The sequence below is a fragment of the Quercus lobata genome, chromosome 2 (genome assembly GCF_001633185.2).
Source record: "Quercus lobata isolate SW786 chromosome 2, ValleyOak3.0 Primary Assembly, whole genome shotgun sequence".
NCBI lineage: Eukaryota > Viridiplantae > Streptophyta > Magnoliopsida > Fagales > Fagaceae > Quercus > Quercus lobata.
The window spans coordinates 84,911,238-84,928,217 of NC_044905.1; the positions used below are offsets into that span (position 1 = coordinate 84,911,238).

At 33.0% G+C, this 16,980-nt stretch overlaps 1 protein-coding gene across 5 annotated transcripts; it reads left to right on the plus strand.

Annotated features, from left to right (window-relative positions):
- Nucleotides 1-1,990: 1,990 nt before the first annotated feature.
- On the plus strand, nucleotides 1,991-16,980 carry LOC115976921 (CSC1-like protein HYP1). 5 transcript variants are annotated; one of them, XM_031098479.1, is made up of 12 exons: nucleotides 2,017-2,079; nucleotides 2,160-2,205; nucleotides 3,500-3,879; nucleotides 5,415-5,567; nucleotides 6,733-6,796; nucleotides 6,909-7,118; nucleotides 8,965-9,153; nucleotides 10,878-11,176; nucleotides 11,319-11,595; nucleotides 12,544-12,822; nucleotides 14,160-14,393; nucleotides 16,501-16,980. In XM_031098479.1, the coding sequence occupies exons 3-12, from the start codon at nucleotides 3,599-3,601 to the stop codon at nucleotides 16,651-16,653; spliced, it is 2,139 nt and encodes a 712-aa protein (XP_030954339.1). In that variant the 5' UTR covers nucleotides 2,017-2,079; nucleotides 2,160-2,205; nucleotides 3,500-3,598; the 3' UTR covers nucleotides 16,654-16,980. The 5 variants fall into 5 exon arrangements, with proteins under 5 accessions (XP_030954340.1, XP_030954341.1, XP_030954339.1 ...); XM_031098483.1 differs by having other exon boundaries at nucleotides 3,554-3,879; XM_031098480.1 differs by having other exon boundaries at nucleotides 1,991-2,205; nucleotides 3,554-3,879.

Consider the following 16,980-nt stretch of genomic DNA (forward strand, 5'->3'; position numbering starts at 1 on the left):
GAAAACTGTAAAAAGGTTTTCTCTTACTTTATTAATCGCTATTCATTCAGCCAAAAAAAAAAAAAAAAAATCGCTATTCAATATTCATCGTTCCCAAAGATCCAAACAAAGTCTAACCATTGTTTATCCTGGAAGACTAAAACAAAGGAAAAGCCACATGTTTATCCGGAAATAAAGCATATCTGATGATTCTGATCTACTATTATTGTCGTCTCCTATCCAAGCCCTTATTTGCTTAATTCACACAACTTTTCCTTATCTTTTTTGTTTTCACGACTTGATGAAAGGATAAATTATGAATGATGAATTATTATTTTACAAATTGATTGATATATTAATACAATATTTTAAGATAAATGTTACTTTCACAACATTTTTATAATATTTTCACAATAAATTATGAATGGTAATTTGTTATTGGTTCTAATTTTAATTCATAATTTAAATTATTTTTTTATTCACTTATAACAGCTAATAATAACTTATCATTTATAATTTTTTATGAAAGTGTTGTGAAAATATTGTGGATATAACATTTTTTATTTTAAAACACAAAAGAAATTTTTAAAAAAAATCAAAAATTGAGTACATAGTTCATGTCAATGTGACACTAATTATATTTACTATCACATTAATTTGTAAGTGTTTTTATAACAAAATTTAAACTAATTTTGTCATATTCCCACTTTTATTATCCCAATAAATCTAATATAACTCATTTTTCTAACTATGCAAAGATGATGAGATATGATTGTTGCACAATAAAATTGATGTTGATATGGACCCATGTAAGAATGATATGTACTAGTCACAAATATTTTTCTCAATGGTAATCACAATTTACTAAATTAACAATTTAACATGTTGTCAAAAAGATTTCCACCGCTCACAACTTATAACTTTAACAAGTCTTTAAAAAAAAAAGTGTAATTGGATTTCCTTGAGTTTGCATAAAATAACCCTTCAAGTTGGAAAATATATTTTCGTGCTTCAAGTATATGCATCTTTACCTCTCAATATGTGAACACCCGTATATTAGGAGAGAGAAAATACATACGATAAGAAACTTTGGTTCAAACGTAGCTTATACTAAAAAAAAAAAAAAAACTCATTAATGTTTTTTTGTTTTAATAAGTATTACTGTTTACTAAAAAAAAACTCATTAAAGTTTCAAAAAAAAAAACTCATTAATGTTTTTAACTATTGATAATGTGCCAAAAAAAAAAAATGACATGGATATCCTGATTAAAAATTAATAAATAAAGTAAAATATGTGGTATCTATCTAATATCTATTTTAGGACTGAGACATAAGGGCAGTGTCGGCAATTTGGCATATACAACTATGGGTCTGGTTGGAATCTGTTTATTTTGCTGAAATTGAAAATTTTTTGCTAAAAATACTATAGATAAAGGTAAAAGTTAACTGAAATAGTATAGTGAAACCCATATTATGTGAACACCCACATATTATGAGAGAGTAAATACATACTATAAGAAACTTTGGTTCAAACTCAGCTTATACTTAAAAAAAAAAAACTCATTAATGTTTTTTTTTTCTTTTTGATAATAAACTTATTAATGTTTTTTGTTTTAATAAGTATTACTGTTTACTAAAAAAACACATTAATGTTTTTAACTGTTGATAATGTGCCAAAAAAAAAAAAAATGGCATGGATATCCTAATTAGAAATTAATAAATAAAGTAAAATATGTGGTCTCTATCTAATATCTATTTTAAGACTGAGACATGAGGGCAGTGTCGGCAATTGGGCATATACAACTATTGGTCTGTTTGGAATCGTTTATTTTGCTGAAATTAAATTTTTTTTGCTGAAAGTACTATAGATAAAGGTAAAAGTTAGTTGAAATAGTACAGTGAAACATATGAATAGTATTAAAAAATACAGTAAGGCTCATAAATAATAGCAAAAAGAAACTTAATAGTAAAATAAACTGAATATTTAATTGGAGCCAAACACACCCTACAAGTCGGTTTACGTTGTGGATCACATTCCTTTCTTCCTCGTTTGTAACTAAAAGCAACCTGACCGCCCTTTTTGGCTTGTTCTACTCCTTGGTTTGTTCACTTTCACACTGTTTAATAAGTCTTTTTGCCAGCTTTGATGTCTGTCTCACTCTTTTTAATGCCATACCCAGTTGAAAACAAAGCGTCATTGATATTGTTTGTTCTTTGCTAGATCAGGTACGACGTTTGTATTTGATGTGATATATTATTGTGTGCAAGTCTGATATTTGTGTTTTATTTCATTGTTTTTTTTTATTTTTTTTTATTTTTTTTTTTAATTATCTGGTTTGTCCATGAAAATTGAGTTGGTACACTGTTTTACTCAAAGATTGTAGTTTTGTAAGGGGAAATGGCTGTTATTGCTTGTGGGAATGGAAATTAATGAGGTCAAGTTTTGGAAGCTGAAAATTCCTTTGTATTCGGAGTAATTTATGTTGATGGTCTAATTTTTATTATACTGTTTGTTGTTTTTATGGTCTGGGGTTACCTGGTTGTCCTATGAAAACTGAGTTGATGGCTGTTATTGCTTGTGGGTAATGGAAAATTAATGAGGTCAAATTTAGTCTTGGATTGATTTGTGTTTTATTTCATTGTTTTTTTTTATTTTTTTTTATTTTTTTTTTTAATTATCTGGTTTGTCCATGAAAATTGAGTTGGTACACTGTTTTACTCAAAGATTGTAGTTTTGTAAGGGGAAATGGCTGTTATTGCTTGTGGGAATGGAAATTAATGAGGTCAAGTTTTGGAAGCTGAAAATTCCTTTGTATTCGGAGTAATTTATGTTGATGGTCTAATTTTTATTATACTGTTTGTTGTTTTTATGGTCTGGGGTTACCTGGTTGTCCTATGAAAACTGAGTTGATGGCTGTTATTGCTTGTGGGTAATGGAAAATTAATGAGGTCAAATTTAGTCTTGGATTGATTTATGTTGATGGTTTAAGTCAGTGCTTGCAAAAAATTTCAAGTGCCATGATATGCTGACTTTGTTTGCTTTCTTCTGTAAGTTTAGCTTGTTACGGGTTGTTGATTAAAATGGGTTTGAAGTGAAGTTATCCATACCCACAATTGTATGACCCCAAATGGTCAGAATTCTGTAAATGATGATACACAAAGCTGACAAAACTGATGAAGTAAACAATTTAAAGGAGTATATATTTATTTTAATTGATTTTGGATAAAGATTTGGAAACTTGTTAATTTTATTTTACTTTTCAAAAAAGATTTGGGAACTTGTTTCCCTTAATGTTTTACCAATGCTCTGAAGCACTAAGCACTAGTGTGAACCTCAAATTTATTCTCCTTCTCAATTAATTTGTAGGCTGTATTTCATTGTACCCTCCAAGTGCTTGGTTTTTTTTTTTGGTAGTCAAAACAACACTTGAAGCCCAGAGCAAACAAGAAAATTTATATGCAACTATGCAAGTTGTCACTCTTTATAATGTTCTAATGCAATCTGCTTAATCTTTTGCAGTTTTTGGTCTTTGGGGATTCTAATTGGGTGCCCTTGCATGCTGTTTAACAACAGGGTTTGAGGAGTTGATATAGAAATTTCAGGGTCCCTTTTGGAGGAATGATTCTTTCGGCTCTTTTAACTTCTGTTGGAATCAATCTTGCCCTTTGTTTTTTGTTTTTCACTCTGTACTCTATATTGAGGAAGCAACCGGGTAACATCAATGTCTACGCACCGCGTTTGGTTGCCGAAGAAAAAGCACAACAAAGAGGTCGTTTCAACTTGGAAAGTCTGTTACCAACTGTTAGTTGGGTCAAAAAGGCGTGGCAGCCCTCTGAAGATGAACTCTTGTCAATAGTGGGCTTTGATGCTGTGGTGTTTATGCGCATTTTGACCTTCAGGTAACTGAGATATTTTTTATTCTACCAACTTGAAAGATGCCGTTTTATTGCATACTAGGGGTTGGCATTTAAAAGGTAATGAAGTCTCTTAGATGAGATTGAGCTGTTTTGTCAATGCATGCATGCATATTTGCACAATGTTATTAAATTCCTACAGACTTAAAAGCCTTGGAGCAGAAAAATTACCAGTCTTGTCATTTAGATTTAGCTGGACTCATAGATCTTAGATGGTGTTAATTAGGATTTCCGTTTTTGTTGACTCTGACATTTTCACCCTCTCAATCGGTACCAAACCATTTTCACCTTGACCTCCACCATGCTGCCTTTGCTCCTAATACTACCAATGTTGCCAACACAAACTTAATGACTGCAGCCTTGTTATGTTCATATTGCCATTCTCCATCCCAATTCCCTTTGGTGTTGTTAGAATAATAGTTAAATGATTAAATTCACTATTTCCTATTTGCTTGGAATTTTGGGAATAGAGGTAGGTCGTCATGGTATCAAAGTAGGTGATCTTGAGTTCAAACTCTATCTCCACTCTACCTCCCATTTAAAATTTAAATATTCCACATTTTGGCCCCACTTATTGGGGGAAATTTAGGTCCACATGTGAGGGTATGTGTTAGAATGATGACTATTAGTTTAAGCTTTTGGGATAAGTGATAGTTTATGGCTGATTCTTGTGCCATATGGCTGTGGCTGATTATGACACGATTGCAGCACCTGCAGGCCTAAGGCGAGCCCTTGTTTACTTTCTCTTTCATCTTTTGCAAAATTTTACAGAAATTGATAATAGGATAATGGGCAAATATTATTAGGGCCAGTTCTCTGCTATTAGATTTTACATTGTCTGTTTGAATCCCTGTCAGGTGACTTGATTGGAAAGGTTGAGTAAGTTGTTGCTTGTCCTGCCAATAAATGAGTGTGTAAATTTTACAACTTAGTCATAGACCTGTGGTTGTCCTAAATTGCATAGTCAAAGAACTCATTGGCTTCACCTGACTAGAAATATGCCTGGTGCATTACTCAATGGTGACCTTCCTAGTATCTTTTTGCTGATAGGACTTGAATGCCTTGGGCTAAGTTTGAAGGGGAAGAGAAATCCTTAATTGTGTTTCCTAATATTGACTTAAAAGAAAAAAAAAACCTATTAAAAATCACAAAAAAGGGATAATTCATTATGCTATTGTACTCTCATTTCAACATCCAATTTAGGTCTTAGTTATCGGGTTTCTCTTCTGATGTTGATGAACTATTAGCTTCTTCTTAACAAATATTGTACTCTATTCATCTTGCTTAGGGGTGGATTTTTCTACTATCCTTCTTTTCTTCCATTTTTTGATAACATGATACTATGTTAATTTTAATTTTGTTGTGTCAGACACCTTGGTTCTAATGCAGTCATTTGCTCCCCTATTACATGCATCCCGTTCAATTATTTTTACCAGCACAGTGGTTAGCCATGTGACTTGTTATTACAGATCTTCATCTAGATTATCTTCAATTGATCAATATCTTTTTGTTTCATGTAGTTTGAAAGTTTTTTCTGTTGCTGGAGTTCTTGGGGTCTTCATTCTTCTTCCAATTAATTTTGTCGGAACTCAGCTAAATGAAGATTCTGTTGATTTGCAAAACAAGTCTTTGGACTCTTTCAGTATTTCAAATGTCAATGATGGCTCAAACAGGTGACTATCAGCTGGCCTGATGAAAATAATGTATTTCTTGATAGTGAAGATAAAGATTGTGGTAACTAAGGAGAAATATGACATGAGCTGGTGAAAGAATATATTGTCTGGTTGTTACTCATTTTTCCTGTTTCTAATGATGTCATGTATATCACTGCATCATATTTCTCAATATTATTCTGGATGTGTTGTTTTCCTCTTTAGATGCTTTCAATTCTATCTGCTCCAGAATTTTTACACCAGTGTAGATATGTAAAAGTCAAGAATGTAGAGATAAGAGTGTTCCAGATATCTTTTTTTTTATTACCATTCATAACAACAATAGGGTTGATGGTTTTCTCCCTCTGTTTGTGCTTACTTATAGTCAAGGAGGTGGTGTTTAAGCTAGGATAAAAGTGAACAGCTGGGAAATATATTATATCCCCCTTTCCTGAGCTACAGAAATTCAATCTAAACTGTGCTTGTGAGAGAGAAAAAGTTTATGCCTCAAGTATAATAAATTGAGTGTCTTTGTATCATTGTGAATGTGTATAACTGATTTTGTGAGTAATTTGCACACTACGAAGGTAATTCACTAGTCATTTCAGTTCATTCCTGTTCCTTGATTCTGAGTAGAAAACAATATCGCTAGGAAAATATTTCTAACCTAAATAAATTATGCAAGTAAGCATTACCTATCATAATAAATAAATAAACTATGCAAGCAAGAAAATGGGATAATTTGTTTGGGTTGGAACCCTGCTAGTCTGTTATAGATGTACTTCCTAATACTGGATCCAACTTGAATATAGTGGTACTGCTGATAGAATTTTCAGTCATATGGTTTGAACTTTGTTGTTGTTGTTGTAGTAGTAGTAGTTGTATGGTTTGAACTTTGTTGGAGGTCCACATTTCTTTTGTTGGTGACTATTAATTAATTGAATATATGGCTTGTATTCTTAGTGGCGAAAACTCTTAGTTTCTTCACTGGCTTCTCTTCTTTATTAACTTTCCATTTAGCACTTTCCTATTTCAGTTTTGTAATCGTTTGTAGAAATGTCTAGTCATAAAGTTTGTATTGGAAGTAATTGCTTCCAAGTTTATGTGAATTTATTATATTTTTAAGTAAGCATTTAGCAAAACTATGGTGAGGAAATCCTGATTACTAGTTTTGGCCTTTCTCTAGGTTATGGATTCACTTTTGTGCTGCATATGTTTTCACTGGAGTTGTCTGCTATCTTCTTTATTATGTAAGTGATATTTAATTTGAATTTGGTTGGCTATGCCATTATATTTCCTGGTTCATTTAAAAATTAAAAAAAGAATTGAGAAATCTCAAATTGATGACTTTATGATCTGCAGGAGTACAATTATATTTCATCAAAAAGAATCGCTTACTTTTACTCATCCAGACCTCAGCCACATCAGTTTACAATATTAGTACGTGCTATTCCTATCCCATCTGGGAGTACCTGCAGTGAAACTGTTGAGAGCTTCTTTATAGAGAATCACCCTTCTACTTATCTTTCGCATTCTGTGGTTCGGCGAACCAGTAAACTTCAAGGTCTTATTGTAAGCATTCACGTGAAGTTCTGATTGACTTTCTTTGTTTGCCTTTACAATGGTTCAAATTTATTAGGGGAACTTTTCTGAGTATATCTTCTACGATGGTATTTATTTCTTACTTACTATTTATAGGTTAATCTTTTGACATGTCTATGTTTGAATGACATCTGCTCCCCCCTCTATAGCAATGCCTAAACAAGTTTCCATTTGTAATGTGTTGAATGGTTATCTTGTATTGGTGCAATTTTGTTGTTGTATTTTGACTTGTTAGCTCTTCAGAATGAAGTCATTTCAAGATCAACCTGCATTAGTACTTGCTTTATTAGAAGTGAAGAAAGGTAATGTTAAGAAGTATAGTTTTGGGTTATTAATGATGATTAGCTCTAAAGTGATTGATGAGGTGAGACAAGGCATGGCATGTCAAGAAGTTGAATTTAATTTTAGTAATAGGTGTGATAGTGTCATCCTATGAAGATATTTAAATTCTTCAATTCTTGCCTTCTCCAATGACACTCGATGATTTTCTGACTTAGTATTGAGATGCAGGAGGAATGCTCTTATAAATCTTGTAAATAATGTAAGCTTTATGATCTCTATGTCTCTTTTCTTTTTGTAAATTCAGAGGTATATAAATATATATTTAGATGTGTGTGTGTGTGTGTACAAATATTTAAAGTTAGTATAGAAAGACTGTTCTCTTTATCAATTATTACACTTGATAGGCGATAATTGAACTATTATTCTTTTTTGTTTGGGTTTAGATGTGTGACAAAATTTAGGCATGTATGTCAATGTATTTGAGTTTGGGTTAGCATAGAATTTGTTGTGATTCTGATTGAAGAAGAAATTCAAGCTCTGGAAATTTTGCACGAGTGAAACATGTCTCGCTCAAGCAAAACCAAAATTTCTTGAGCAAAACATTAAAGACAAAATTTTCCAGTATTTCACTTGATGTTCGCTTGAGTAAAATCTTCAGGTCTGCGATTCTGGTTTTTGCTAGAAAATGGATTCCTGCTTAACTTTTAGTCTATTTTGTGAACCATATAAGCCACTTGTTGCATAAGTTTTTAATCGAAGAAAGACTACCATACCAAAGCTGAAACCTTCAGATCTTGAAACCTTCTTCCTAAGCCTAAATAGAGAAAAATACTCCTTGTGCTTAGAAAAATAACAAAGTGTGTGTCTTGATAATACCTTGTGCCTTAAACCTTTCTTTGAAACCACACAGATTCTTTCCAGTCAGTTAACTGTAGCAAATCCTTGAGGTGTTCCTTGGAATGCCAAAGGTTATGGTTCATGTGGACAGGGTTTTTTCATGGAGATGATCGCCATAGAAGGACTCTAGAGATTCTGGGATTACTACAACAGGAAGGTAGGTGGGGCATTTGTTGAGGTTACATTGAGTCTAGGACTGCAAAGGTTTTGTGAGTGTAGACTATTGTAACTGTTCCTTTATAGTGGATTTTCTGTGGGATTAGATTCCCAAAGTGGTTTTTTCATTGAAGAAGTTCATCATTGGTTTTCCACTTTGTTACCAAATTTTTGTGTGCTCTTTTATTTTATTTTTAAATATATTTATTGCTTTAGATTTGGTTTTTGGTATTTGTGGTTAATATATTTTCTTGTGCTAGAATCCATAATCAAGTTGTGTATTCAATCAACAATTCTGCTGCTTAGTTAATGAGGGGCCTAAACTAGGTTTTTTCAATTGGTATTTGAGCTGTCAAAAGACATAGGGGTTAAAACAGATTTTTCAGCTGTGGGGGGTTTACCATTCTTGTTTAATCTTCTTTTTCATTTTAATATAAAAAAAGTTTCTGGTTTCTAACAGCCGTACATTTATTCTTTGCAGAGTGATGCAGAGAAGTTGTACAGAAGGCTTGCCCAATTGAAACTGAAAAATCATACTTCACAGAGGTTTGGGCGTGATGGGTTTTTGGGAATATTTGGACACAAAGTTGATCTTTTAGATCATTATGAAAAGAAATTGGAAGATGTAGAACATAACGTGAGATTGGAACAAGCTTCATTGGCTGGAAAGGTATGCTATTCATCTTTTGTGTGTGTGTGTGTGTGTGTATACATAATCTAAGTAGACGATTTGATAATGAAGAAAATAATATGTCATGAACAGTGTTTTCTGTATGGAAGCTACTTAAGGGTTCTTTTTGGCCATTATCTAATTGTAGGCACCGAAATATAAGTAAGATTAAACTTAAGAATTTCAAAACTAGGAACTTACAATACCAAACAGCACCTACCCTGTAAAGTCCTGTTTTGTTTTGTTTTACTTTATTTATAATATTTCCGTTTTGGGTAATTGGCCAGTATCCTTTCTAATTGCCTGCAATGTAGCTGTTTAAAATGGTTGCGAATCTGTGGACTATTTTTCAAGTGATTTCGCCCACCTGACTGTCCCGAACACCGACAACCAGTTTGACCCTATTCATAGCAATTTATCCAAGTTTATATGCTTAAAATATTATTGTGGATATGGTAGCATGTATAGAGCCTCCAAAATAATTAGCACCAAAGTATCCAAAGTTTTGTTTTTGATTCTTGGAAGATTTGATTTGATTTATTTTTGTTGGTGGGGGGGGGGGGGGGCGCGTGGAAGAGGGATGGGTTGGTTTATAATATGAACCACATATATACGCCCCAATGTATATTTTCTCTTCTTCCAAAAGCAACAATATCATAAATGATATAATCCAAAGAGTTCTATGTTGCTCAGTGGGAAACGTTGCATGATGTGCTTGCTTGTGATAGGCATAATTGCATAAGCTAAGCAATGTAATGAGAACACAGATATTGGTACTGGCGTCAAACTTTGACAGGACAATGTGCAAGTGGATGGACTATACATTATACATATGCCAGTGTCTGTTGTGGATAAAGAGAAACCTCCAATTGCAGAAAAGGGTAATATAGGGGTGTCATAAATTATCAACATGCAAACACACTTAGAAACTGACTTAAAGATTTCTTTATAAATAGATGGTGATGAAAGTGCATGCAATCATATATAACTCTTATCTCTTGATTTTCTGTGAGGTTCTATGGCATAGAATTAGGTGAAAGCAAGCTTAGCTGAAAAGTTTTTCGGTTGTTGTACTGAGGACCTAGGATTTCGCCTTCATCAGGGATTTTGAGGAAGAAGGACCTGGACATGGGTCCAAGTGGCCTTTCCATTGGGTTGAAAAGAAAAGATTACTGCCCCTGTTGCATTTTGCTGATCATCTTTTCCTTTTTTGGATGTCACATTATAGATGCCCATTTTGAATACTTGATATCAAAAGGGTTGATAAATTTACTAAATAGCCCTTCCAGATGTTAAAGAGTATCAAAAGGAAATATAATGATGAATTCAGAAAAATCGAAGTTCTAGAAAGTAATCATGATGATTCTAAAAAAAGCTGGAATTCTTGTAAAATGACCAACAATTTTTGAAATGGAAAAGTATATAATATTAGTAGCCCTCAATGTGTGAATGAATTCCATATTTTATATAATAGGCATGTGATTGTCAACATATTTATCAATATAGTATCAATGCAGTGGATAGAATAATATATTAGGACATATACAAGCTCTCATATATGTTGTTACCACTGTTCACTACATGTTAACATTGGGAATTTGTGCATTGACATGCGTACTTTCTATCCTTTAAAAGATGACTTCTATATTAATTGGTTTTAAACATTAATATGAGATGATATCTGATGCAGTTAATTTTTCCATCATGCTTTTCAACTGTAATAGGAAGTATCTGCTGCCTTTGTGTCATTCAAGTCACAGCTTGGTGCTGCTGTGGCCTTGCATATCCAACAAGGCATAAATCCCACAGAGTGGATCACTGAACGAGCTCCTGAACCTCATGATGTTCACTGGCCTTTCTTCTCTTCTTCTTACCTAAAAAGATGGATATGCACTCTCTTGGTGTTTGCTGCATGTGCTGCTCTTACAATTCTATTTCTTATTCCAGTCGTAATCGTGCAAAGTCTTACAAATCTTGAGCAGTTGGAGACCTGGTTCCCTTTCCTAGAAGGCATACTAAGTTTGTATGTGGAAATCTTACTTCATAATTTATTGAATCTCATTCTTTCCAAAGTTAAAGCATGCCATAGATTTTTTTTTTCTTCACAAAATTATGCATTTTGTTAATATTAATGACACAGGAATGTGCAATATGTTGGTTTGCAGAACCGTTGTCAGTCAAGTGATAACAGGATATCTTCCCAGTCTCATTCTTTCAACGTTCCTATCATTTGTGCCACCTATCATGATAATTTTTTCCTCCATGCAAGGATATATCTCTCACAGTCAGATAGAAAAAAGTGCATGTATCAAGGTATTGTGGTTTACTATATGGAATATTTTCTTTGCAAATGTACTATCAGGAACAGCTCTCTACCAAGTCAGTGTCTTCCTTGAGCCCCAAAAGATTCCCAGTGTACTAGCTGAAGCTGTTCCAGCACAGGTGAGTAGATATTTCCATCAATAGTTTGGAGTTCTTTGGAATATTTTTATGAAGATATATAAACTTTTCTGTCAATAAATAAAAGGCTAAACTCCGTATATAGAGGTGACCTCTGCGTTGCAGTATCATTATTAATGGTGTTAACTGCTCAAAGTTGTGTCATAAATGCCTAATTATGCAATAATAAGGGATTATTGTCTGGTGCAAAGGCAGTATCTTTAAGAATTTCAAGCGCACATATTCAGGTTTGAGTGGTAAGAGCTGTCACTTTGTGCCAAAAGGGTTAGGACTGTAACTTGCTGACCCCTTCTCACCTGGCAGGTCCAGCATAGTACACTGGTTGGGCCTTTTCCAAATGTGTAACTCATCCTTAATAGTAATGAAAATGGTACTTAGGATTGGAAGGGAACATGATGCCTACATAGGAATTTGCATTGGGCCAAGTTCAGTAGTGCCTGTATTTAAGAGATACGCAAGACCTAACTCATTATATTACATCCATGAAACTAGAAAATCCTGAGTTCTTTGGGTAAAATTTTGCTGTGCAGAGTTTAGATGTCTTTTTGCATGATTGTGTAATCAAGGTTGTTGATTCTTATTAATTTCTAGAATACACAAATGTGGGGTTTTCTGTGAATCAAATGTTAGTCTGGGTGTACAGATTTTGGATTAGCTTTACTCTCAAGATTAATCTATCAAGATGCTGAATGCAATTGATTTATCTTTCTTCTTTTTTATTTTTTGGTGACAAATGGCTCTTTCATTATTATTTTCCAAGTGAAAAATGATGAACATCAAAATAATCTATCATTAGTTAGCACTTAGGAATATTTGTATTATTTTGTAGGAAACTAGATTTTGTGGCTTTAAATGTTGGCGTAAACTATTGAAACTATTTCTTAATACTATGATTGACAATATGATATGGGTTCTTTTCTTTGGATGTAGGCATCATTCTTCATTGCATATGTTGTGACATCTGGATGGACAAGTCTGTCCTCCTCAGAACTCTTTCGATCAATTCCCCTTCTGTGCAATTTTTTCAAAAGAGTATTTTCAGGAAAAGATGATGATGAATTTGAGGTTCCATCAATTCCTTACCACAGAGATATTCCCAAGATTATTTTCTTTGGACTTCTTGGCATAACATACTTCTTCCTCTCTCCACTGATTCTGCCATTTCTCTTGGTTTACTATTGTATGGGATACATAATCTACCGCAACCAGGTTAGTGGAATGCCTTCCTTTGTATTTCTGCAACTCATTTTTCTACTTATGAGCATCATTCACTCATCTCTTTCTCCTAGTTACTAAAGCAAAAAACTGTGTGACAAACAAGGCTCAATTTCTCAACAAAAAAAAAATATATATATATATATATATTTATATATGCAAAGAAACAGAAAAAGAAAATTTTAGATGTACCTCTCAAGACAGTAACCCACTTGGTTTATCAATGCTCTTAAAGGTGTAAACAAATATGAGACTGTAATCAAGTTATTCAAGTCACAAATCAACTGTGGATGAATGGTCTAACCAAATGTGCAAGCTAAAAACACTTGGATTCTCTTTTTTCAGTATATTGGATGAAATGTGAACTTGATTATATTAATTTTTAATTTTAATTGAGTTGTTTGACTTTAAATATCTAGAACTAATAAATTTTAGCTGAGTCTATTGTAAAACTTGAAAGCAAATGATGAGACTATGAGCATATGTAACTTGAGGTGTCTTGAGCTTTCATTTTGGATTGTGCATGTCCTTTTGTTTGTCATATGATGTTTCTTCGTTAACAAAATAAATGGATACTTTCTTATTTAAAAATAAATAATGTTCATATTCAAGAGAAAAGCTGATATTGGAGAGAAGTTGAACAAAGGACTCAAAATAATATTGGTTTTGAAGGTTTTTTTTTTTTTTTTTTTTTTTTTTTTTTTTTTTTTTTTTTTTTTTTTTTTTTTAATTTTTTAATTTTTTAATTTTTAATTTTTTATTTTTAATTAACAACAAATTTATTAACAAGAAAAAAAACCAAGTACACCGGGGTGTACTTAGTGAGAAGTAAAATCAATATCGGTTTCAAAAAGTTATTCCACGAAACATATTTTGGTCTGTCTGGAAAATACGAAAAGAATTGTGTCAGATAAAAAAAAATCCTTATTATAAACTGTAGGAAAGGGTTAATCACTTTTTGGGTTCAGAAAACAATTCATAGTTTTGTATATGGTTTTTTCCTCAATTCACATGTATTTTTAGCTAGTACATGAGCCAAAAATACTGTGACTTTGATGGTTGGTGGCCTTTGTTGGATTTTTCTTATCTATGGGGACATGAACTATTGGAATTAGCTATTGAGATTTGTATGGGACCCATATGGGACTGTTATCATCCGTACAAAACTTTATCTCAAAGCAGGACTCTTTGATAGTGTTTGAAACTTCAAACCACTGTTTGGGCTACTAGTTATATCAACTAAAATTTTAAATTTGGTTCAGGGAGAAATATTATTATTTTCCAATGTTTGGTACCTACTTTTAACTGTTTATAATGACATTTTTGCACAGCTATTGAATGTATATGCACCCAAGTATGAAGCTGGTGGAAGGTTTTGGCCTATAGTGCACGATTCAACAATTTTTTCTCTGGTGCTGATGCATATTATTGCCATTGGAATATTTGGGCTTAAGAAGCTTCCCTTAGCTTCCAGTTTAATTATTCCTCTTCCAATTCTCACACTTCTTTTCCATGAGTACTGCCAGAAACGGTTTCTACCCATATTCAAAGCTTATCCTAATGAGGTACTTGGTGTGCCAATAATATTAATTTTCCTGATTTCTCAGTTTTATTGTTCTACACAATATTCCAGTTTCTATATCCTTCCTTTATTTTATTTTATTTTCTCTTATACCCCCTGTTATCAGTACCTCTTTATTGCATGTCTCATCTGATGGTTGGGAAATTCTTATGTTCCTCTATGTCCATTAATGTTTCTTATGATTTGGTGGAATTATTATTGTTATTTATGGTGTCCTGTGTCTTTCTTAGCAACTAAGGATGTCATGTCAAAAAATATCTTGAGCCTACAATTCATCCTTGTCCAATGTAAAACGGCACCCATTTACTTAATAAAATAGAATTATACAGTTCACTCGGCAAATATTTTTTTTCTTTAGTTTTGGTGTGCAAGCTAAAGTCAACAGTTAATTGACAAGCTGAGAAATAACACATCAAACATGTACTAATCCAAGTAGCACATGTTACATAATTCCAGTTTTCCTTTTTCATCTCTCCAATGGGATGCTGCATAATTACAGCAAGTTTATGGCAAATGAGAATCAGCTTCACTTGTCTTGAAGATACTATGAGACTCACTTGGGAGCTTGACTAGGTCTGAAGTTCAATGTATTTGGTCTAATAATGCATAATTGTTATTTGCTAAACTTGGGCTGGAAATGTTTTAATTACATTTTATAGTGCAACAGTAATTTTATAGTATTGGATAGTAGTTTTTTTTTAGGGGGTGGGGGGTGTGCATACTGATCCATTTGCATGGTATGGGATTAACACTTAGTAATTTAATACAATCTATGAGGGGTAGGCATTCTATTATGATCCTAGGATGGAATGTCAATGTTCTACAAATAGATTTCATGAGGGGAGTTTAATAAAGATCCAAATGAAGTAACAAATCTCACATATAGTTTCAACATCATCAAGAAATACAAAACAAAGGAAGCATGTATTCTCTATGAATTTTTTCAATGCAATGGAGAGATCTCATGAAACTTGGGGATTTATGAATTAATAAATGACCAAATTGATTAGGTATCATAACCAGAGTGCTGACAATAGAGAGATACTAAAATTTTCTTTCTGGCACTATCCATGATTGCTGGAAAGGATTACTAAAGGTTTCAGGTTTTAGTGACCAATGATCGACAGAAATTAGCTCATAGTTTTTTTATATCAATCCCCATGATCCAACAAAATGTAAGCCATATTGTAGTGTCAATCATGACTTTACCCAATATCCAGAAATTGATCTCTTTCCCAACTTTAATAGATTTGTCTAGTGTAAATAACACTTGATATCTGAGGATCTGATTAATGGAAAATGGGTTCAGTCTGATAATTTGTGGCACATGTATAGACAGCCTCTGTGAACCAGCTGATTGGTTGGGATTTGTAAGGCTCTTTTGGTGTTTATCCTGTTTTTATTATAAATTATGTATAATACTTTTCAGTTGTTATATATGGTCCATTTACATTACCGTCATCTGGACATGCTCCCTCTTGTTAGCCTTGACCACCATCTTGAATGTTTATTTCTTTCTTTATATCCCCAGATCTTCACTTTTACAGGGTTCTGAGTTCTTTAATGCTGGTTAAATTGCCTCCTATTTATTAATCATCACCCCTGTTAAAATCTCGAGCACTTCTGCAGGCTCAATATCATATAGAACATATAACAAGAGGCTACCTTTTAATTATCCTTTTTGGCTGTTTCTGACACTAGCATCCCTCTCTTGTACATTACTGTTTTGGATTCTAGTTTCAAAGCAGTCACCTTCACAGAAATAGTTATGGCTTAAAATATGGTTAGTAAAGCAGGCAGAACTGGAGCTTGGGATTGACCTTATAACCTTCACATTTTGTAGAATGATGAAATTTTCTTGATAAAAAGTTAAAACAGGAGCATTTGTACACAAGTATATTATCAAGTCAATGTTGCTATATAGCAACATTCATCCTTATTATTCTCAACTTTTTTTTAAGGATAAAATTTAGGTACAATTCCTAAGTTTCGCTATTTCTTTAACATTTTGTTGTTTTCTTGTACAAAATTTTTGTCGTTCATTCTTTCCATGCCCCACCAGCACTAACCTGAAATGTTGTCTTATGCAGTGTTTGGTAAAGAAAGATAAAGAGGACCTGAATGATCCTACCATAACTGAATTTTATGAGAAGTTAGCCATAGCATATAAAGATCCTGCCCTGTCAATGCAGTATCCCAGAAGCACTGATGGGCACAACTCTCCACTTCTTCATTCTGCTTAAATCTGAAGTAGACAGATTGTCTTCTAGCATCAAGCTCATGCATCAAAATGAAGATTGCTTGATTGTGTTGTATTTGCCACCATCTTCTGCATCACATTGGTTCTGAGGAGACCATTGTTTTGGTCCGTTCTCAGTACCATGACTTTGTTAAAAAAATTATCCCAGATCTTTCAATCATGTCTGTATATTTTTTTTTCGTTGAAAGACTGTGTACCTAATTTCTTTTCTTTTGGGAATTATCATAGGGGACCCAGGGATGTGAATAAAAAAATTAGGATAAAGTATATATTTTGTCTTTGAAATGTAGTTCAATCTAAGTTCCATTTT

Coding starts and splice junctions, on each gene's coding strand:
- LOC115976921 (XM_031098480.1), top strand. CDS start 3,599: ATGATTCTTTCGGCTCTTTTAACTTCTGTTGGAATCAATCTTGCCCTT. Junction 3,880..5,414: donor ATGCGCATTTTGACCTTCAG/GTAACTGAGATA, acceptor TGTTTCATGTAG/TTTGAAAGTTTTTTCTGTTG. Junction 12,823..14,159: donor ACATAATCTACCGCAACCAG/GTTAGTGGAATG, acceptor ATTTTTGCACAG/CTATTGAATGTATATGCACC.